Source organism: Netta rufina (assembly GCF_964035555.1).
Source record: "Netta rufina genome assembly, chromosome: 7".
Classification (NCBI taxonomy): Eukaryota; Metazoa; Chordata; class Aves; order Anseriformes; family Anatidae; genus Netta; species Netta rufina.
In genome coordinates, this window is record NC_140130.1 from 37,747,884 (window position 1) to 37,771,599 (window position 23,716).

The window sequence follows — 23,716 nt, forward strand, 5'->3', positions numbered from 1 at the left end:
ATTTGCACACCGCAGTGAGCTGAAGCATGCAAAGCGGATTGTAGTGAAGCTGGGTAGTGCTGTCGTGACTCGAGGAGATGAATGTGGCTTGGCCCTTGGGAGGCTGGCATCTATAGTGGAGCAGGTAATTTTGTAACTGAAATGGAATGGTTTTAACTTCAGACACCTGGAGACTGTTGAATGGCAGAGAAGATTGTAGGAAAAAAATAATCATAAAACGGTTACAACTTTTTAAAGAAACGTATTGGCCTTTCTCTTTTTCATCCCCTTGTGCTGTGGTAGTGTACACCTTGTAACTCAGTAAATAAACAAGTATGGTGGGTTGACTCCCACAAGCTGACTGACATCCAGGTAGTCCTGGCACAATGGCTGCTTGGAAAGTCATCTTCTTACCTCCCTCACCGTCTGCTCTTTCATCTTTTGTTACCCTACTTTTATTTATGAGGATGATGTTATATTGTATGGAATATCCCTTTGGCAGGTTCACGTCAATGTGCCAGCTGTGTCTCATCTTAATTTCTTGCCCACCCTAGCCTATTTGCTGGCATGAGGCAGAGTAGGGAAAAAGAAAGCTTTGATGCTCTGGAAGCACTATTCAGCAATAGCCAAAACATCGGTGTGTTATCAACACTGTTTTAGTCCCCAAATCCAAAACAGTTTCATGTGGGCTTCTGTGAAGGAAGTTAACTCTGTCTCAGCCAGACTCAGCACAGAAGGAGATACTCTGACAGTGAGCTGTTTTTTTTTTTTTTTTAATGCAACAGATAAGACATGACTCAGGCACTGGTTGAATCTTGTGGGAATATGGCACTGAAGTATATGAATTCTGTAGAAAGAATAAAAACTTCTTGATTACTTGAGCATTTGCAGACTTCTTCCAGTAAAAATCTTGAAACTTCATTACTTGTAGGAAAAGCTGATGGGATCAACAAACAGATTGGTCCTGCAAAATGAAATGAAGATTTTGGGGGGATTGGATATGTCTTCTATGGGAAGTGAGGTTTGCATAACACATTATATTCTTGTAAGACATTTAGCTTTAGGACTATGAAAGTAACTTGGCCAGATACGTGTCTGGATGAAGCAGTAAAAAGCTGTACTGTCAGAGTTAGCTCTACAGTAAAATAAAAGCTCTTGGAATGGATGGTAGATAAGAAAGTTGGGGATATGGCTTTTCTGTACTTTATCTTTCATTATCTATGGCAATGGAGGTAGAGGGCCAAGAGTTATCGAAATGTTGCTATGTAACATGTATTGTGAAGGTTCAAGCATGATTGTCATAAAAACTGGTAGTGTGAAAAGAAAGTTTAGCAGAAGCTATGGATTGCATGCAGTCTTCTACATAGTTCCTAAGCAGTTAGGAAGGTGTACAGGAGGGTGGTTGTCTTGCTTTGTGCATCCATGAATAAGCAGAATATTTTTGTCAGCAGGAATTGGTGAGCATGTAATAGCTGTAGTACCCAGAACCGTCAGGCTAGCAATGGTCTTACTCTACATCATAATTTTGTTCTATGTACTTACAGGTGTCAATGCTGCAGAATCAGGGCCGAGAGATGATGATTGTTACCAGTGGTGCTGTAGCTTTTGGAAAGCAGCGGTTGCGTCATGAGATTTTGCTTTCTCAGAGTGTGAGGCAAGCACTTCATTCAGGCCAGAGTCAGCTAAAAGATATGGTGAGTGGTTGGTGGCAGTCCCACTTTTCCTTGAGTGTTGGGTAGAACATATTCAAGTCACTGTCTAACAGATATTCTTTATCTTTGTAGGCTATTCCAGTCTTAGAGGCCCGAGCCTGTGCAGCAGCTGGCCAGAGTGGACTAATGGCTCTGTATGAAGCCATGTTTACGCAGTACAGCATCTGTGCAGCTCAAGTAAGGGATTCCTTCTTTCCTAGGCTGACTTGCTACTTCACTTAGTGATAGCGTTGTTAGCCGGCATGGGTTCGTGAGAGGAAAGTCCTGTTCATCTAACATAATCATAGAATGGTTTGGTTTGGAAGGGACCTTAAAGATCAACTAATTCCAACCCTCTGCCATGGGCAGGGCCACCCTCCACTAGGTCAGGTTGCCCAAAGCCCCATCTAACCTGGCCTTAAACACTTCCAGGGATGGGGTGTCCACAGCCTCTCTTGGCAGCCTATGCTGGTGCCTCAACACCCTCATAATAAAGAACTTCTTCCTTTTATCTAAATCTACACTCTTTTAGTTTAAAGCTGTACCGCTTGTGCTATCACTACACTCCCTGACAAGAGTCCCTTCCCAGCTTTCCTGTAGCACCCTTTAAGTAACAGTCTGTAAAGTCTTCCTGGAGCCTTCTCTTCTCCTGGCTGAACAACCCTAACTCCTTCAGCCAGCCTTCATAGGAGAGGTGCTCCAGCTCCTTCTTGATCAACCTTGTGGCTCTCCTCTGGACTTGCCCTGATAGGTCCATGTCCTTCTTGTGCTGGGGTCACCAGAGCTCAACACAATACTCTAGGTGAGGTCTCACAAGAGCAGAGCAGAGGGGAAGAATCACCTGCTTTCACCTGCTGGCCACACTTCTTTTGATGCAGCCCAGGATATGCCTGGCTTTCTGGGCTGTAAGTGCACATTGCTGGCTCATGTTGAGCTTCTTGTCAACAATCACCCCAAAGCACTTCTCCTCAGGGCTGTTTTCATTCCATTCTCTGCCCGGCCTGTATTTGTGCTTGGGATTGCCCCAGTCCAGATGCAAAACCTTGCACTTGGCCGTGTTGAACCTCATGAGGTTTGCACAGGCCCACCTCTCAAGCCTGTCAAGGTCCCTCTGGATGGCATCCTTTCCCTCCAGTGTGTCAACTGTACCACACAGCTTGGTGTCATCAGCAAATTTGCTGAGGGTGCACTCAATCCCACTGTCTGTGTCACAAAGACATTAAACGGTGCCAGTCCCAGTACTGACCCTGAGGAACACCAGGCATTACCGATTTCCACCTGGACATTGGGCCGTTGACCGCAACTCTTTGAGTGTGACCATCCGGCCAATTCCTTACCCACCAAGTGGTCCATCCGTCAAATAAACGTGTTTTCCAATTCAGAGTCACGGATGTCATGGAGAACAGTGTCAAATGCCAAACGCTTTGCACAAGTCCAAGTAAAGGATATCATTTGCTCTTCCCCTATCCAACAACGCTGTAACCACATCAAAGAAGGCCACCAGATGTGTCAGACAATAATTTTCTTTTATGACAAGGTTACTCGCCTAGCTGACCAAGTGCCAGTTCTGGATTTCAGCAGAGCTTATGATACTGTTTCTTATAGTATCCTTCTGGACAAAATGTCCAGCATACAGCTAGATAAATACAGTGGGTGAGCAATTGGCTGACAGTTTGGGCTCAAAGGATAACAGTAAATTGGGCTACATCAGGCTGATGACCAGTCAGTAGTGGGGTTCCACAGAGCTCCATTTCAGGGCCAGTTCTCCCTTTTTTTTTTTTTTTTTAATTATCTGGATGCAGGACTCAAATGCATATTTAGTAAGTTTGCAGATGGCATTAAGTTGGGAGGAGCTGTCGTTGGATTGTCGTAGGAGTTGGATTCAATGATACTCGTGGGTCCCTTCCAGCTCAGGATATTCTGTGGTTTGCTTTTTTCTCCGTGTTTAAATGCTACAGTCTTTACTGGGATGATACAGGAAGTCGGGAAGCACTCCATAGTTCTGGAATGGCAGAAAGCTGTGATGGGGAGGTTCAAACTGGAAAAATGTCTTTACCATGAGGGTGGTCAATCACTGAAACAGGGTGCCTGGCAAAGTTGTTGATGTCCCATGCCTGTCAATGCCCTTAATAAGATGCTTTAGCTTTTGTGTAGCCCTGAAATGGTGAGAACTGGTGAACTTGATGATCAGTTGGACTTGATGATCTTTGAAGGTCCCTTCAAACTGAATTATTCTGTTCTTTCTCAGTAGTCTTTACTTACCTTAAATACACTGAGAACACAGCATCACATCAACTGTAAGGCCCTATTTGTTTAGATACTTAATGAATTTAAGAGCCTAGTATAAAGTCTCACTTGCAGGAATTCCTCCCCATAATACAGTGTAACTGATACCACTAAAATGTTTACAGTATAGCTAAAATTACCATAGACTGCACTGGATTATAATCTTGGTCAAGTCTATAGACAGCTATCATTCCTTTGATTTAAGAGATAATTTCATTTCTACCAAAAAGTCAGTGCACACATTGATTCCAAATGTTGTAACATCTGCATAATGGAATTATTTACCTAGTTCTCAAACGTCCAGTGGCAAAGTAAAAAATAAAAATGGCTTTTAATGATTATCATCGACATCTGTGTTCTGCCTATGTTTTAATTTTATTTTTTATTTTTTTCCAAGCTGATTCCTGAAGCCTCTGATCTGTTTGCTTGAAAAAGGCCATTATAGGCTCCAGTAGAAGTTGTCATGCAAATCTGAAAATGTTGTGGAAAGAGTATTTCTCATTTGCATTCTCAGTCTTTTAAAATTGGCTTATGGTTTCTTGGTGACCCAAAGGGCTTGAATGGTCCATTACATTACTATGTATGTTTATATTTTTCTCAGGATAAGTGATAGGCTAAGTATATATTAAGTCTTTCTCCTCCTTTTAGATTTTAGTCACCAACCTGGATTTCCATGACGAACAGAAGCGTCGGAACTTAAATGGAACATTACATGAACTTTTAAGAATGAATATTGTCCCTATAATTAATACTAATGATGCTGTTGTTCCACCTCCAGAGCCGAACAGTGATCTGCAGGGGGTAAATGTGGGTAAAGTATTGCAAGGGGGTGGATTCTGCTTGTAGATTGTACGGCACTAATTTGTAGTTTACTAACACTGTAATTGGGGACCTCTGGAGCCTGCAGCAGGGAAACAAACACACGCAATTAGTAATGTGGACAGAGGGACCAGAAAACTCTGCTGACCTGTCTGTCTGCTTCTAGCATGATACATTGTTGTGGGTTAGAAGAAGGCCGGATATTACCTGTTCTGCCAAAAGCAAGTATGCCTGGTTTGGTTTTCACAGAATATTTGAAGTTGAAAGGAACTTCTGCAGATCATCATGTTTCAGAGCACTGGAACAGGCTGGCCAGGGTGGTTGCAGAATCTCCTTCTCTGGAGATACTCAAGGCCCATCTGGACGCCTCTCTGGGCAACCTGCTCTAGGGAACCTGCTTTGGCAGGGGGATTGTACCCAATGATCTCCTGAGGTCCCTTCCAACCCTTACAGTTCTATGATTCTGTGAACACCTGTGCTTATAGCATGGTCAGTTAGTACCTCTTGTTTTTTAATTGGGCACCCAAGGTGGAGAATGTGAGTACTGCTCTAACTGCCTGTTGTTTTGATACCGTTTGACTGTTTTCCAAAAGACTACTTACTTTCATGAAAAAATCATCTTCTAAGAGTTTTTAGTGAGTAGAACCAAAGCAGTTCATAAGGATTTGGTAGTGCTGAGGTAGCTTGCTTTTGTATGTTGTAGCCAGATTTCCCAGTTCTTCCCACTATTCAGTATTCTTGACCTGTGTGTATTCATTGCAGGTGATTAGTGTGAAGGATAATGACAGTCTGGCAGCACGACTGGCTGTTGAAATGAAGACTGATCTCCTGATTGTTCTCTCAGATGTAGAAGGTTTGTGAGACATTTCTTTATCACCCAGCAGAAAAACATGTCCTCTGCTTTTGTTCCTCTGGCACTCGGTAGGACTAATGCAACTACTCAGAGCTTCAGTTAGTTCATTCAACCACCCAGCTTTTAGGCTGTAGGGTGTGCCTGGGACTACTCTCTGAAATGACGGGTAATAGCCAGCATGCCTGAGGGAGGTGTGCCCCATGAACTGCTCTGCCTGGTGGCCAAGCTTCAGGAGGAGCTAGGGAGACTGAAAAGCAAATGGGAGCCAAAGAAGGTCATAGATCAATGGATCTATGCTCTCCCTCTCTGGAACACACATACCAATTTAGAAAAACCACTGCTGATGTGGGTCCAGTATCTGATCCACATTGGGATAAAGGCAGCAGCTAGAGGGGGACACCAAGGAGTCGAAGCAAGTTACTCCATGGAGCTATAAGAGGAGCCACTGCTTGCACAATCAGCTTCCATTACAAAACAAGTATGAGGCTCTGGGTATTGTTAGACAATGGATGTGAAAAGATGGAAGAAGGGGTTTCTGTGCAAGTTCCACCAAGGTCAGATCAACCAGCTCCTTGTAGCAAGTGCAGGATCAAGGCCAGTGTTGTGAAGAAATAGTGCCAAGTTATAGTCATAGTTGACTGCCTTCTGAAGGGAACAGAGGCTCCCATCTGCAGACCAGACCATCTTTTTAGAGAACTTTTCTACCTCCCTGGGGCTTGGATCAGGGGCATTGCTAATGAGCTTACGAGCTTAGTTCAAACTTCAGATTATTACCTACTCCTGCTCTTTCATGTGGGTACCAACAAAGTTGCAGCAAGAAGTCTGTGTTCAATCAAAATAAATTTCAGGGCCCTGGGAAGATAGCTAAAAGATTCAGAATCATAGATACTGTCTAGCATTTTGGGATATATTAAACACAGCATAGCCAGCTGGTCAAAAGAGGTGATTCTCCCACTGTATTTGGCGAAGCCTCTCCTTCAATATTGTGTGCGATTCTGGGCTCTACAATATAAAAAGAATGTTAAGATCCCTGGAAGTGTACAGAGGAGGGCAACAAAGCCGGTAAAAGGATTGGAAGGCATGCCCTGTGTGGGTGCTATGGTACTTCTGCTAGCTTCTCAGAATTGTATATGGTCATGAGTAATACTCCTGACTCTAAATACATAGTCTTTCCCTGCATATAAGCCAAAAACTGTTCTACAATTGTTTGCTGCTTCTGGCAGTGGATTCTGTCTTTCAGTGATTTATGGGTACTTTACATGTCCTGGATATTGCTTTCCAGATGCCTGGAGGTTGCTAGCTTTTCTTTCTCCCAGACATGCGGCTGATACTGGTCTAGTCTTGTGAGCTGTGCTGCCATGAAGTCTGTAACCTGTTGATGTTGAAGGTGCTTTTCTAGAAAGAGGAAGGTAGTAGGTACAGTTTCACACCAGGACATCAACAAAATCGTATAGTCTTTTTATCATCTCCAGACATGTTTCCTTCAGTGGCTTCTGGACTTTGGTCCATATTGTAGGCCCTGAGAAGGAAGGAGGTTGGCTTTTCATAACCACAGTTTCTTCCAGCTGTTTCAGTTGGATTTCATGGTTGATTCTAGTTGAAATGACTGCCTCAGAAAAAAAAAATAACAAAAATGATAGTCCAAACAACTTATTAAAAAAACAAACAAACAGAAAACCACTCCCATTTCCTCACAGCTTATTCATTTGATGCGGTATCTTGTTTATGGAAAGAAGTGTCCTTTCCTTCTCAAGCTATCAAGGAAGAGCTCAGGTACTCTTCACTTGTGCACTTTAATCTGTGACATGTTTGTTCGCATAGAACTTCTGGGAAGTTTGGTGGTAGAGTTTAGGGTTTACATGTTAGGTAAACAGAAGTATCACTCAACTCAGAGCATAGTTAAATAAAATTACTATATTTATTTAAAATTAATGTGTGTGTCTATAGTCTTGTGTCCTTTCTTTGCAGAACTCAATAGTTAGCCTTTATACGTATTTCTAGGTTGCCCAGTTTATCAGTGTACAACACAGCATTCAGGAGTATCATCTGAGATTTTAGGTGAAGAGGACTATCGTTTGTTCCGTTGTGCACTCTTGTGTGTAAGCCCTGATTCTGAACCATATAAAAGCTGCAAATTCTTCCTGGTTTTCTCTCTAACCTTACTGAAATGTCAGTACTTCCCAGCTTACGTGATACTATTCGGCATGTGGATATTCTGTTGCCTCGTACTAGCTACAATTTTGGCAAAGTTACACATCTTGAGCCTGCATGTTAGTGTTTCATCCTTTCAGTTCCACAAAAGGAGGGTTCAGTGGAAGTTTTGTATCCTGTAAAGTGGAATACAGCTTTTTAGCCTCAAAGGCTTTATTTATTTTTCACTGGTGAGCTTTGGAACAGAAGATATGTAACATTAACAGTTTTTTATTATTTATTTCAGGACTCTTTGACAGCCCTCCAGGATCTGATGATGCAAAGCTCATTGACATATTCTACCCAGGAGACCAACAATCTGTGACATTTGGAACCAAATCCCGGGTGGGAATGGGAGGCATGGAAGCCAAGGTAGAAATTTAGAACACTTATTTTCTTATTGAGAGGAAAAGGCAGATGTGGAAAGGGGACTTGATAATACAAGATTGAGAGGAGTGGCTGATAGAGCAGATAATTGTGTTGCTATTCAGAGGAACCTTGACAGGCTGCAGATAGGGGCAGGCAGGAACCTTTAGAAGTTCAGTAGAGGGAAATGCCAAGCCCTACCCCTAGGGAGGAACAACTGTATTCACCAGCACTGGTGGTTGTATGTCTGTGCTCAAAAGGTCTCTGGAGTTCAATCCAGTTGGCAGCTGGTCACAAGCAGCGTTCCAGAAAGTTGCCTGGCAGAAAAGGACTTGGGGGTGTTGTGTTGGTCAACATCTTGTTGAACAGGAGCTAGCAGTATGCCGAGGAGGCCAAGATGGCCAATAACATCCTGGCTTGTATCAGAAATAGCACAGCCAGCAGTACAATGGAAGTGATGGTCCGTCTGTACTTGGCAGTGGTGAGACCACACCTTGAGTACTGTGTTTGGTGTTGGTCCCCCTCATGTGATGGTTTTACCTTGCTAGGCAGCTGAACTCCACCACAACCACTCTCTCACTCCCCCTCCTCAGAAGAGGAGGGGAAGAAGAAAAGGAAAGAAACAACTCACGGGTCGAGATAAGGATAATTTAATTAAAGGCAAAAATATTATTAATTAATTAGTTTGACTAAAAGGAAAAAAAAAAGAGAAAGGGGAAAAGGGGAAAAAAAATAAAAACAACAAGCAAAGGCTGTGTGGAAGTGCAGAGGAAAGAAACTACTCTCTGCTTCCCACAAATGAGCGATGCTTGACCACGTCCTTGAAGCAGGGCCTCAACACACTTAGCTGTTGTTCTGGAGGACAGATGTTTTCACAACGAGAGCCCACCCCTCCCCTCCCCTCTTTTTCTTTTTTCCACCTTGTATTGCTGAGTGTAACATCAGATGGTATGGAATATCCCTTTGGTTGGTTTAGGTCAGCTGCCCTGGTGATGTTCCTTGTCTTTTGGCCACCCCAGCTTGCTAGCTCTGGGAGGTGTTAGAGGGAGTCCTGATGCTGTGCCAGTATTGCTCAGCAGCAGACACGACACCGGTGTGATACCAGTGCTGTTCTAGCTACAAGTGCAGGGCACAGCATTGTACGGGCTGCTGCAGGGAAAGTTAACTCCATCCCAGCCAGACCCAGTACACCTCACTAGAATAAAGATACTGAGTTTCTGGGAATACACTCGGAGAAGAGCAGCAAAGCTGGTGAAGGAACTAGAAAATGACATGAGGAACAGCTAAGGGAACTGGGATTTAAGTCTGGAAAGAAGGCGGCAGTGGGGAGGCCACACTGACCTCTACAGCTACTGAAAGGAGGTTTTAGCAAGGTGTTGGTCTCTTTTCTAAAGTGACAAGTGATAGGGTGTGAGGGAATGGCCTCGAGTTGTGCCGGGGAGGTTTAGGTTGGATATCAGGAAGCATCTCTTCATGGAAGGGGTGGTTAGACATTAGAACATGCTGCCCAGGAAAGTGGTAGAGTCCCCATCCTTAAAAGTATTTAAGAGACATGTGGACATAGCACTTAGGGATATGATTTAGTGGTAGCATTAGGTTGATGGTTGGACTTAAGGGTCTTTTCCAACATAAGCGATCAAAGTGGAGCAAAAATTCTTGTTGAAAATGGGATTCAAATAACAAGTGCATTTTCGGGAGCTAGCTCTGTCCTTCATTGTAGGTGAAAGCAGCTCTGTGGGCCCTCCAAGGAGGCACCTCTGTAGTGATTGCAAATGGAACGCACCCAAAGATCTCGGGTCATGTCATCACAGATATTGTGGAAGGGAAGAAAGTTGGAACTTTTTTTTCAGAAGTAAAACCTGCAGGTGAGTACAGAAGTAACATGTACATTGGTAGCTGTAGAGACTTCTTGAGAGTCTAGGGTTGAAATTTGGCTAGGCCTGCCTATTCAACAAATGGGAAACTATGCTCTGCTTGACAAATTAATTTTTAATGTTGGAATAGAACATCTTGAATCCTCTGCTTGGGTTCCTCCCAGCTGATGACTTGCTGCATCAGACTTGCATTCAAAGTACTAAGTAGAATTTGTATTATTTTTAGTCTTAGAGGTTATCATCTATTATTGACGAATTCAGGGTGAAAGTGTGCATATAGACTGTACAGCTGAACTAAGATACTGTGTAGTTTTATTTTTTATCATAAGTTCTTTTTATGACTCAGTCTTTTGCTACTGTGTGTAGGAATGTTTTCCTGCCTCTGTGTTGCTGTGACAATGTAACAACAGCCGCAGAAAGTCAGACCAAAGATCTGTGATCCTAGCAGAACAGAATGAGTATAGAGTGCTACTTGTGACTTGCACTTTAAGACAAGCAAATGCCTTGGAGTATAAAAATGCTTAATGGATTTCTTGTAAAAATTGGCCATATCCTTTGAACCCATATAAACACTTTGCATCCATGGGTCACAGCAGTCACGAGCCTTAACTAGGTATTGTGTGTAAACTCTGGAGCTAGCACTATGTGAAGAACTGCTTCCCTTATTTTGTGTGTGTTTGTGGGCAGGAGGGGTGTTGAAATTTGCTTCCTGCTAGCTTTTGATGCCCCCACCTTCTGTATGGAAAGACAACATGGGTGATCGATCTCTGTTCAACTTCTATGATATGAGACATTGTCTTTTCCCTCATCATCTCTTTTTCACATGAAAAAGGTTTTTTTCTTAGTCCTTTTCTACAGAAACTGTTCCAAAAGTTTCGCGATCTCTGTTTCTCTTGGCTGAAACTGTTTTTATTCTACTGTGACCTTTTTAAGATGGGCAAAAATAAAATTTTGTGTAGCATCCAAGAGGCGAATGAACCTTCAGTTTATGAGATAGCAAGGCTAACTTTGAGTTTTGATTAGATTGGTGATGATTTTTGTTACCTTTCCTAGGCCTTTTCCAAAAGCTTGAACAGGTAAGTTGCTGTTCGATGCTGATGAGCATTGATGTTTTCATAGGATTATGTGCAGTATCGAGGCCTGGTTTCCCCTTTTGCTTCTGCATTGCTTCATGTTTATCTGCTTTGAATTGTACTTGCTATTTTGTTGCATAGTTCAGGACACCACAGGAGGGGAGCCTCCTATGTTTCGGTCTGTGTCTGTTGCCTCTTTTTTGTTCCTTGGATACCAGTTAGAAAAGTCTAGCTTTGTCTTCTTTCCACCTGCCCTTCATGTATTTACAGACATCAGTGAGATCCCCTCCAAGCCTTCTCTTCTCCAGGCCAAACAGTCCCAACTCTCCTAGCCTGTCCTCATAGGAAAGGTGCTTCAGTTCCTTATCATCCTCATGCCCCTCCATTGGACTCTTTCCAGTGTGTCCAGGTCTCTCTTGTACTGGGAGGCCCAGACCCAGCACTCCAGGTGTGGCCTCACACCTGAGTAGAGGGGGAGGATCACATTTCTTGACCTGCTGGCAATACTTTGCCTAATGCCACCTAGGGTACTTTGCTGCTTTTGCAGCAAAGGCACACTGCTATTTTGTGTTCAGGTTGGTGTCCACCAGGAAACTTAGCTCCTTTTCTGAAAAGTTCCTTTCCAGGAAAAAGGGTGATATCAACGCTTTTCACTTTGTCCTACTGCAATAAATTTTGCATCAGTTATAAAGCTTTTCATCTTGTAATCCCATTTGTCAGACATTTACAAATATGGCGAACAGCAAAAGTAGATGTGAAACTTTACTGTGACCCTTCCTCTACCATGCAATGTGGTTACTCCCATTCTTTCTTTGTCTTCTATCTTCCAAAACACACTTTAAATATTCAGGTAAGTTTTTGTAAAATAAACTCTTATCTCCTTACACGTGTCACTTTCTTTCAAAGAACAAGAAAATACACTCTATAAAATATGGCCTCGCTTTAAAAAGCTCTTTGAACACTCCTTAATTAAGTCTTATTAATCAAGTGTCCGCTAGTTCTTTTCTTACACTTCCCACTATACCTCCTGTTATTTTCCTTAACATGGGAATTCCTGCTCTGGCAGTTTCTGTAGGATACTTCTTAAATAGTCCAGGCATATTAATCACATTTCAAATCATCAAGTCATCTAGAGACAATTTCAATAGAGTGTAAAAATGAAAACATAGCTTATCCATGAGCTCCTTGAGAACTCCTTAGTGAAATGCTGCGTGAGCCTTTTGACTTGTTGCTTCTGTTTCTGTTTCAAAACTTGTTCTGTGTCATTTCAGTTTGAGACAGATTCTTTGATATCCATGCCAAGAAAAAAACCTTTCTTCTGTAGGAGCCCTTCAATGTACACAATGTACAAAAGATTGTTTTGCAATCTTTTCTCTTTTCAGTAGTTATATAATTACCCTTTTTCAAAGGATGCCTCCCTGTTTTCAGTAGCCTCCTACGCCCTAAGATTTAGCCGTCCTTGTATTCTTTTGCTCTTTGTCAAGTCTTTTTGATACAAGCTGTATACTTGTTTGTCACCTGTCACATGAATGATCTTACTGAATCTCTGCGATGCCTCGAAAAGGGCTGTGCTCGGGGACCATGGCAGCATCTTGGTATCTGATACAGATTTTCCTATTCTGGCATACAGTAAATTTCTTTTATATGTCTATTAAAACCATAGCTGTTTTCCTGCTTTGAGTAAGGGGTTGGAAGACGAAAGGTTAGCGTTCATTTCCTTCCACATGGGCTGTAACCTTTGTCTGCATGTCTTGTGGTTGTGTGTGTTTGTTTGTTTGTTTTGGCAGGCCCTACAGTAGAGCAGCAGGGTGAAATGTCTCGAGCTGGTGGCAGGACCCTGGCAGCTCTGCAGCCTGAGCAGGTGAGAGAACAGTATGTCCTCACTCTTTAAGGTTGTGAACATGTGGCAAGTTTTAAAATACAGATTCATAACACAAATGGGTCCTGGAAAAAATCACCTGGCTCCAAGTATTCAGGTAGTCAAGACAGTGAGAAAATGTGTCAGAAATGAGCTAAAGTGAACCATATGTCAAACACCATGGACTTCATATAAGAATGCAATTCAGAAACTTTTATCTTTCAGAGAGCGGAGATTATTTATCGTCTTGCTGACTTATTAACTGATCAGAGAGAAGAAATTCTCTTGGCAAACAAAAAGGACTTAGAAGAAGCTGAAAATAAAGGTAATACTACGGGTCCTTTCATGGTACTCCTGTTGTCATGAGCTTATCTGGGCCTCAAAGAAAATGAGCAGGACTAGAATATTCTGTCACCTGCAATTGGATATTATGGATATGTCACAGTTGAACAGTGAACCCAGGACTTTGAGAGCTTGTCAGTGTAAACAGCTGCAGCTTCCATAATTACATGAGTTGTCTTTATCAGAGAAGATAGAGAGGCCTTTTGAAAACAGCAACCCACAGCACTGTTTATAAAAATAATAAAAAAAAAAAATAGTGTTTCCTTTTGCCAAAGGAGGCTTACTTTAGAAATTAAATATAGGAAGTATCTTCCCTATTATCGTCATGCATGAAATAGCATGAATATTCTCCTGGGCTGGTTAACGTAATGTTTGGCCCCTGTGGGGAAGGTTGTTACCTAAAAGTGATGCTTTCCAGAAAGAACCATATTACCTTCTGACTGAGGAAAGTACAGTTCAGGCAGCATAGAATAAATCTTTTGTGTTACAGTGGTGCACCAAGAAGCTGGTCTTGGGTTAGAAAATGTGTGGAACTGGCACATTACAAACTGGCACATTACAAACTGGCACATTGCAACGTTCAGTAAAAGACATATGGCAACAATTTTCTACTGATGAGACTGCCTGGAGGGATATTTCTGAGTAAACTTCCTACGTGAATGTGTTCAGACTAGAAAACTCTGGCAGCTCTTGCCTAATCTGAAATGCTATGTGTTCCTCTGCTCTTTGGGATTTCTATCTGTGAAATAGAAAGAGGCAATTATTTCCCTTCCAGGAATATTGTAAGAGTAGAAATTTGTAAGAAATTCAGGTACACGGCTGTGTAACAGTACTAGAAATAGGACAGACTTTATCTTTGCGGATGTTACTTCATATGCAAATCATTCATATCATGTTAGGTGTATATGTGATGGTAGGTGAAATCATTGTCAAATTTGAGCAGTTTTATTGTAGCTAATAAACTAAATGCTTTACATTGTTCATCTTAGGTAGGTTTCTTGCTATGGTGTGGGAAACAGATGAATTTTTTCCTAGTTTGACCATTAGGTCACTTTTATCTTGAAACCAGGCAGATAAATCTATCTTGAGCACAACTTTTTCTTTCTTCTAGGAAGATTGGCACTTCCTTTGTTGAAACGTCTGAGTCTGTCTACATCAAAGCTGAACAGCTTGGCTATTGGGCTACGTCAGATTGCAGCATCTTCACAGGACAGCGTCGGCCGCATAATTCGGAGAACACGAATAGCAAAGGATCTAGAGTTGGAGCAGGTGACAGTGCCTATTGGGGTCCTTCTCGTGATTTTTGAGTCCCGTCCTGACTGTCTTCCACAGGTATGTGAGGAGGGCAGAGAGATCTTTGATAACAAAAGTGTATTTCTATTGGTGAGTTATTGGAAGGCTGCAAGAAGTCTTGCCTCAAAAGACTTTTGCTTGTATTCCTCTGAAATGAATTTTGTTGTCATCCCAAATTTTTTTTTCTACAGACACATTCTTGGGACTTGCTTCTGCAATGCTGAAAGTTATTCAGGGTTGGTTTTTGATAGCCAACATAGAGAAGGAGTTAGCTTACATTCAGGTGGTGTGGTTTCTGCATGTGTCTTATAACATAGGTTCCCTTCCTAACTTGCAGCTTACGAGGTTCCTACCAATGAGTACTTTCCTTTCCATGCCGAATACAACTGAATTGCAGGCTATGATTAAACATCAAACGTTTAATAAAGATTGTTAATAACAAATTGCAACTGATAAGAATATATGCTAAGAAAATGAGCACAGAAAGTAGAAGTTCTAGGCTTTGAGTGGTCTGTCCCATACTGATACTGCATGTTTGCACTGAGGCAGAATGATAGCTTTTATTCACTTGTGGAGAGATGAGTCTAGGCTCTTATTGATACTATTTTTAGCAAGACTGATTGAGCATTTCTCTAACATATGAACAAGTGTTTGAGGAGCAAGGGATGGGTATGGGCACTTAAAAAGAGACTGCCAAAGGACAGCTTCATATTTTATAAATGAATTTGTGAGTGTTGGTCCTCGTTTCATACTGAAGGGGAGTATGCTCTAGGTAAAGTTCATGTGAAAGGAAAAGGCACTAGTCTCCCTTGTCTGCCATTATTACTTCCTTGCTGCTAGCTCTGTTCTTCATAGAAAACCAGTATGTTTCCTTGTCAAATTCTAGTCTGCCTTCCTAGACTCCAGCCTTTGCCTCCTGGGTCTCTTGCCTTGCATAGCCAATCTCTCCCCTTCTCCTCTTCTTCTTTATCTCATTTGTAAACCTTTTCTCAGGCTGATTCTTACTGGCTTTCCACCCCCTGACCTTTTTCATTATCTTTTTTTTTTTCCTCAAGTTCTCCGATGCAACTTCAGAGGATCATATTTGATACTTTTGCATCTGAATAATATGGTTTCTGTCCCATGCTGTAGCTGATAGTAGGATGGACTCTGAGTGCAGAGGAGAGGTTGCTTCCTCCATAGTTTACTATTGCATCTTGTACTGGTTTGGGTAAGCAATTACAGAGGAAATTTGACTTCTCCACGGAGTTGTGTGTGCCTGATAGCCAGCTGGAGATAGCATACACAGAATTGTGTCAGTGCTCAGAGTTTGGTCTTGAGTTGCAGTAAAGGTGAAACAACTGCAGACTAACAGTTTAGCTTCTAATGAGCATATACAAATAGCATGTTTGCCTCTAATACTTACAAGACGAAGTTCTGAGATCATATTTCACAGACTGCTTCCTATAGATTTCAAGAAATCCGATCGTTTTGCAGTATAGCCATGCTCTATTATTATTTAAAGGGAACAAACTGTTTTGAAAACCCATTACAGATTGGATTTTTTAATTTAAATAAGCTTGTCTGCAGCTTTCCTTTGTGATGCTGATCTTTGGAGAGGCAGATTCTTAACAAGATACAATCAAATTGCATTTTAATGTCTAGTTTTATATGTTAAAGACGCACAGTATTTGGGTACGGCAAGGTTCCTAGATCATTGTCATTTAGTCATCTTTCTGAAGTATTCCTTATTTTTTCAGTATTCTTTTCAAATTGCAGAGAGCAGGATGAGGTAGAATATCAAACATGGTGACTGTTTTTACCCAGAGGACACTAGTAGGGAAAAGGAGTTCGTCTGAGTTGACCTTGACATGCTTAAGAGGTTGGCCCGTGAGAACCTCATGAAGTTTAAGAAGGCTAAGTGCAAGGTTCAACACTCATCAAGGCACTCCCAAGAATGAATGCAGGCTGGCTGATGAGTGGATTGAGAGCAGCCCTGCAGAGAAGGACTTGGGAGCATTGATGGCCATGAGCCAGCGATGTGCAGTTGTAGACCAGAAAGCCAGCTGTATCCGTTTTGATATATCACATCAAAAGAAGTATGACCAGAAGGTCCAGGGAGGTGATTCTCACTCTCTACTCCACTCCTGGTGAGGCCCCACCTGCAGTGCTGCATTCAGCTCTGGGGACTCCAACATAAGAAATAAATCTGTTAGAGCATGTCCAGAGGAGGGCCACTAAGGTGATGAGGGCTGGAGCACCTCTGCTATGAAGACAGGCTGAGAGAACTGGGGTTGCTTAGCCTAGAGAAGAGAGGGCTCTGAGGAGACCTCAGAGTGGCCCTCTAGTACCTAAAGCGGGCTTTAGGAAAGCTGGGGAGGGACTTTTGTCAGGGAGTGTAGTGACAGGACAAGGAGTAATGGCTTTAAACTGAAAAAGGATAGATTAAGATTAGATAAAAGGAAGAAATTATTTACTATGAAGGTGGTGAGGCACTGGAAAAGGCTGCCTGGGGAAGTTGTGGATGCCCCATCCCTGGAAGTGTTTAAGGCCAGGATGGATGGGGCTTTGAGCAATCTGATCTAGTGGGAGGTGTCACAGAATCATAGAATGGTTTGGGCTGGAAGGGAACTTAAAGGTCATCTACTCCCCCCCCCACCTAGCCCCCGCCATGGGTAAGGACACCTTCTGGTTATAAACGTGAAATCGATGCGATAAAATAAAAGGCTACTGTTCTAGACAGCACAACAAAAATGTTCTTCATAGGAAGAGCTTATTAGCTACTTCTGGCTGGAATGACTGGGGATAAGAGTTCTTGCATCTGAAGTAGTTTTTTACAGCTACCGAATTTGTGCCAGAGCCTATGTTCAGGGTTTCTGTCGACTTAGTCACTGCAATCTCCCTTTGCCAGTAGTACCCTGAAGTTCAAGTTTGTTCCTGAAATGTTAAGATACTTCATTTCTGGAGTTACATATTCTGACTTGGAAAAATTTCTTGGTGCTATATATTAATATTGAGAAAGTCAGCAGAATTCAAAATCCTGTTCTTACTCTGTTTTGCAGATGTTATTCTCACAGAAGAGTCAGATCACTTTTTCTCTTATTTTTTTCTTCTTTTTTTTTTTTTTTTTTTAATTCCATTCTGACAGGTGTCTGCTTTGGCCATAGCTAGTGGAAATGGCTTGCTACTAAAAGGAGGGAAAGAGGCTGCATATAGCAATCAAATCCTTCACCATCTGACACAAGAAGCACTCTCCATTCATGGAGTCAAAGATGCAGTGCAACTAGTAAGTGTCTAGAATTAAATCAACAACTTTTTTGCTGTGGCATGTATAAAAAGCACAGGCAGAGCTTGAGAATTCAGGCCATTGACTGTTTGTGTCACAACTTTCGCAGGTGAATACAAGAGAGGAAGTAGAAGATCTCTGCCGTTTGGATAAGCTGATAGATCTAATCATTCCACGTGGTTCATCCCAGCTAGTCAGGAATATCCAGAAAGCTGCTAAGGGAATTCCAGTGATGGGACACAGTGAAGGGATCTGTCATGTGTATGTGGACACAGATGCCAGCGTTGAGAAGGTCACGCGAATAAGTAAGCTGTGAGAGGGTGATTTGGATATCATGAGTGTAACTGAACTTCACATTTGGAATATGTGGTATGGTTATAATAATAACCATACATAATAATAATTCACATGCTCTTCAAGTCTTTGTCATAAATGTTATGTAACCAATTATTTACTCTTAAACCTCAGTCAGAGACTCAAAGTGTGAATATCCTGCTGCCTGTAATGCTCTGGAAACACTCTTAATTCATCGAGACTTGCTGAGAACCCCGTTGTTTGATCAGATCATAGACATGTTGAGAGTAGAACAGGTTAGTCATGTATACTTGTGTTGTTTTTTGTTTTATTTACTTTTTTTTTTTTTTTTTCATTTTAGGAGCCTTTGGTCTTGCTGATATAGCCCTATGTAGTTGTATGATAACATAACACTTAACATTACCCACATGTCTCTTTGTACACATAAATGAACTTTCGGAGAGCTTTCTCAGCTTCTCCATGCAACCCCAAGCTTTTCCATAGAAAGAATCTGAAAGCAGCTTCTTCGGGGTGGCTGCATGCCATTGCTGAGATACTACTACTTCCTTTCACGTGGCAAAAAATCATTCTCTGCCTTGGAAGAGCATATCCATAACCCTTTCTCTACTATTCTCAATTCTGACTTAGTGGCTGGCAACCTCCCAGACCCTAAGACCATTCTTATTAAATCTATTAACTTACCTTCTTACCTCAGTCATTTCCCATTTTATATTTCTCCTTCTCAAATCTGCTTCATCCACATTGTTTAAACGTTTTGCCTCACTTGCCTTTATTCCCACCCATTTTCCTGCCCATTATTTTCCCCTTCCACTGTTCCACAGGAACAGTGAAAGGCCACTATCCTACATAATCGCTTTGACATGCGTAATGTTTTGTAGCAGAGATGCATCAGGAGAGAAATATTTGTGAAGTACTTTAATTTACACTTAAAACACATATTTTTCAGATAGCATTTACACTTGGCAAATAGTGTATACAAGCAGTGATTCATGCAGGAAAACATGGTAAAATAGACAGGTCATGTTTTGGTGATGTTAAAAAGGTCATACTAAGAGAGAGATGTTTTTTTTTGTTGTTTGTTTGTTTTTTTGGGGGGAAGTGAAGGGTTAATTTATGGATTTTATGTGACGACTGGTGGATTTCCACAAGCACCCAACAGCTCCCGCCCCTTAATACAGGGGGGAGGACTTGATGTTACTGTTGTCTAATCTGACTTCAGAACAGTAAACACGTAAATTCATGTCAGGGTTTATCAACCAAATATATAGTTGCAGAAGAAAATGCCAGCTTACAGGCACCTTTCCTGAAAGCCTTCAAAGGTAGGGATTCTAATCAGCAAGTCTGAAGTATCATAGATTATCCTGAGTTGCAAGGGACCCATGAGGATTACCAAGTTCAACCCCTAGCTCCACACAGGACCACCCAGAAATCAGACTATACATCTGAGAGCGTTGCCCAAACACTCCTTGAATTCCAGCAGGCTCAGTGCCGTGACCACTGTCCTGGGAGCCTGTTCCAGTGCTCAGCCACCTCTTGGTGCAGAACCTTTCCCTAACATCCAGCCTGACCCTCCCCTGCCACAGCTCTATGTCATTCCCTCGGTTCCTGTCGCAAGTCTCACAAATGTGGGTTAACCCCAGACCAGCAGCTAAGCATCAGCCAATGCATTGTTCACTTTTCCCTTCTGCTCTCAAGTGGGAGGAGAAAGAGCAAGAAAGCTCGTGTTTTGAAACAAATATATTTTAATTAGCAAATGAAAGAGGAAGAAGAAAGGGAAAAACAAAACAAGTGATGAAAATACAGTCACTCACCACCTGCCACAAATAGATCAGTGTCCAGCAATGTCCTGAGCAATGTCTACCTTCCTCGAAAGTCCCCTCCCCTCATTTTTTATTGTTGACTATGACATTATATGGCACAGACTATCCCTTTCGTCAGTTTGAATCAGTTGTGGTTATGTCCTCTCCTAACTTTTAGCACACCCTTGACCTTCTCACTGTGGGGGAAAAAGAGAAAGCCTTGAAACCGAGTGAGCACTGTTTAGCAACAGCCAAAATAGCGGTTCGTTTAAGGCGCAAATCCAATATATAGCAGTGTAAGGACTACTATGAAAAAAATTAACTCCATCCTGGCTATACCCAGAACAACAAGCTGCACTTTTCACCTGTTATGCATTGGTAAAATCTACAGCACAAAATACTTCTGGTATTGCAGGTGAAGATTCATGCTGGCCCAAAGTTTGCCTCTTACTTGACATTCAGCCCCTCAGAAGTGAAATCTCTCCGCACTGAATATGGGGATCTGGAGTGCTGCATTGAGGTTGTGGACAGTGTACAAGAGGCTGTTGAACATATCCACAAGTATGGAAGTTCTCACACGGATGTTATCATCACAGAGAATGGTTTGTGACCTAATCTGTTTCCTTAAGCTTCTGCTTTGGTTTCACTGTGGGATCTTGTTATTAGCATAACTACTTACATTGCAGTAGTTTCTTTTATCTTGGTTCTGTAGTAAGCATAATCAACCGGAACCCTAGGAGCTACATCTATCTATAGTTGTGTTTAATTCAAGGAAAACATGTTGTGTGCCCTTATTCCATGAGGTGAAGGCATGTGTTTGAGCAACTGGCCAACGACAAGTCAATACATGCTCTTGTCAGGCAGGCTGCTTTGTGTTCTTGTATTGTACAGACTTACCACATCAGACAGTTTTGCAGAAACGTCTCCTGAATCATGGAGATGCCTTTAGGCCTCTGAAGGAAGAAGAGGTGAGCTTCTATAGAGGGAATATGGATAGTGGGAAAGATCAGACTATATACGCTTTGTCTTCCCACGTCACTTTTAAGTCTTGCAAACAAGGACCACAAGCATTTTTCCCCATCTCTCCCAGTCCTTTATTTCCCCGTTCCGCACCTGTAGCGTAAAAGCTGCATGTATCTCAGTTCCCAGTTTCTTGCTCCTTTGATGCTGCGAACTTCTGTTCCTATGTGCTGCTCTGTGCTTCTTCCACTCCTCCACATGAGGTTTGAACACTCTGCCACTTCAAAACGTAGCTCGAGCTGCTCCCAGCCAAAGGATGACTCTCGATACAAGCCTAAAACTTCTGAGAGTCAGCTACAGTAAGGTCATTTTGATTTGTGGCTCATCAGTGTGAGATTCAAGCAGGCATCTATTTCTGCACCTTCTGCAGAACTTAAATGAGTAGCACCGAAAAGTTTGCTTTTGATAGTGTAAGCCACTACCTGGTGCACCAGCGATTTAATTGGGTGTGTACTGGAGATAGAGCTCATCTTTAGCATTCGTCCCATTGATCTGGGTGACTGACTTGCAGCTTACAGCTGAACTTGTAGTTTAACTGTCTGACTGCAAATTGTAGCTTGGGGCTGCTGTCACTTCTCCCCGGTCATAAGACTATCCCTGTTTGCGAGGTCTAGACTGTAGTAAGAATTAGGCATCTTTTAACTTTCTTCTTGTTTTTGCAAGCTCCTTGTAATATTTACGGTTGTGTCTATGTGCTAAATGTACTCTGAAGAAGGTGTGCGTGAGCATGTTTTAATCCAGGCTGTTAAATGCTGTCTGATAACATTGCAGGTGAAAAGTTCTGCTATTGTATCTGTTCAGGGTATGAGGCTATGCCTGTTGGACTGCACGATCATGCTGTATGTACTGTATCCTATTTTCTGCTCTGCTTCTTTTTCAGAGACAACAGCGGAGTTCTTCCTCCAGCATGTGGACAGTGCTTGTGTTTTCTGGAATGCCAGTACCCGATTCTCTGATGGATATAGATTTGGACTCGGTAAGTGCCTGTGGTGTGCAGGCAACTAAGCACCACAAAGCCGTTTGCTCACTTGGCAGTGTGGGAGGAAGGAAAGACTGGAACAAAACTGAGTATCAGTTACCTAAGTAAACAGGTGCACGCACTAGGAATTGCAGAAGACAAGGGAAACATTAATTCCTGAGGTAGAAACTACTAGAAATCTCTGTAGCAGGCTTGACCATGCAGTGCTCTGCATGCTAAAAAATTCTAATTAGGGTTTTATAAGATCATGCAGTGGTCTCTTTAAGAAGGGGGGCGGGAAAGGACGTAAGATTGCGATCTTGACTAATGTAATTTAGTTCTTATGGTTCAAAGGGTGAACCCTCAAACAAATGCCTGATATATGTAAGACATGCGTACCTTTCTGGCTCACTTTTCTCTCTAAAAGTGAAGCTGTAACAGACAAAAGTATAAACACTGCAATTTATAATAGTTAAGTTCCTCTAATCAGAACAGATAAAAATCACTTCTGACACTTGGTGAGAAGGAAGGGAGGTCACACTGAATGACTGTTTCTACATAAGGATGCAGAGCTGTATACTACAAAGTTGAATATCTTCCGAGGATCAACTACCTTTACCTTGTGTGTTTTCTACAGGTGCTGAAGTTGGAATTAGTACTTCTCGTATCCATGCACGTGGACCAGTGGGAATTGAAGGACTCTTAACTACAAAGTGGTTACTGAGAGGGGACAATCATGTTGTTTCTGACTTCTCAGAGCATGGGAGCATGAAGTATCTCCATGAGAGCCTACCTCTCCCTCAGAGAAATACCAACTGAGAATATTGTGAGAAAATGCAGGGGTAAAATGTTTTTTGAAGACATTCGGGCTTCAGGGTGCTCCCTGTGGGGAGAGATTTGTTTTTCCTCTCCGGGAGCATTGTTCTTGGTCATTGTGCAGTACAATGAATATGAAGTGATCCTATCCGTGACACACATTATTTGTTGCTGTCTGCTGCTGTTTCCTTAGATAGTATCTGCAAACTGACCTTGCTTTTGCCAGAGAGGTTTCTTCAAAACGTACAGATACCATAAGGAGAAGTTTAAACATCTGCTGCATTCTTTTCCTCCCCTTGCTCCCTGCCAGCAAGGATGCCTGGTGGTAGAGTGTAAGTTTTTCTCCCTGTCTTTACTTTGAACATCTGTCTTGGTGAACAAACTTGGTAGCTTTTCTTTGGTTGTGTGATCATGGCAGCTCTTGAAAGCTCTAAAGCTTTAAGACACTTACTGTCTGTTTGACCGCTCTGCGATTTCTATGCATTTGGAACGTATATTTCATTAATGTTTTGACCAAGTAACCTTTTTTATCTAATTTCTTTGTATTTTTGACAACTGTAGATAAATAGCACAACTGTATACAGCATGAATTTTGTTACCTATTTCTACCAGACGTTTATTTCTCGTGGGTTTTATATGAAATGTAATCCCTCCAAACCAGTCATCCAGATGCAGCACTACTTTGAAGTTTAAAAGAAACCCTGAATAAATGCTTCCTTTTGCATACTGGAAGAAGTGACCTCACGTGTGCATGCTGCAGCCAGGGGCTCAGTGCAGCCTTCCATAGGTCAGGGTCGTGGGAGTGTCAAGGTGGATGGGGAGGGAGTGGAATGGTGCCACGCTGCAAATGCTGGCAGGGCAGGGAGAGGGATGGGTGCAGGCTGCACAGGGACATCTTCTGCTGTGCATCCATTTCTTG

General features: G+C 42.2%; 1 protein-coding gene across 1 annotated transcript; it reads left to right on the forward strand.

The window, feature by feature from the left end:
- ALDH18A1 (aldehyde dehydrogenase 18 family member A1) lies at positions 1-23,405 on the forward strand. Its single transcript, XM_084289876.1, has 16 exons — positions 1-124; positions 1,524-1,673; positions 1,764-1,868; positions 4,605-4,763; positions 5,538-5,628; positions 8,066-8,190; positions 9,905-10,049; positions 12,919-12,992; positions 13,215-13,314; positions 14,443-14,663; positions 17,752-17,889; positions 17,999-18,194; positions 18,358-18,479; positions 20,419-20,605; positions 21,904-21,999; positions 22,619-23,405. Exons 2-16 carry the CDS (start codon positions 1,530-1,532, stop codon positions 22,798-22,800), a joined length of 2,085 nt encoding a protein of 694 aa, XP_084146002.1. The 5' UTR covers positions 1-124; positions 1,524-1,529; the 3' UTR covers positions 22,801-23,405.
- Positions 23,406-23,716: the final 311 nt, after the last annotated feature.

Bases quoted from the DNA above. Each gene is read 5' to 3' on its own strand.
- ALDH18A1 (XM_084289876.1), top strand. From the start codon at position 1,530: ATGCTGCAGAATCAGGGCCGAGAGATGATGATTGTTACCAGTGGTGCT. The intron at 5,629-8,065 runs GTTTGTGAGACA...TATTTATTTCAG, and splicing joins TGTTCTCTCAGATGTAGAAG to GACTCTTTGACAGCCCTCCA. The intron at 14,664-17,751 runs GTATGTGAGGAG...CCATTCTGACAG, and splicing joins GTCCTGACTGTCTTCCACAG to GTGTCTGCTTTGGCCATAGC.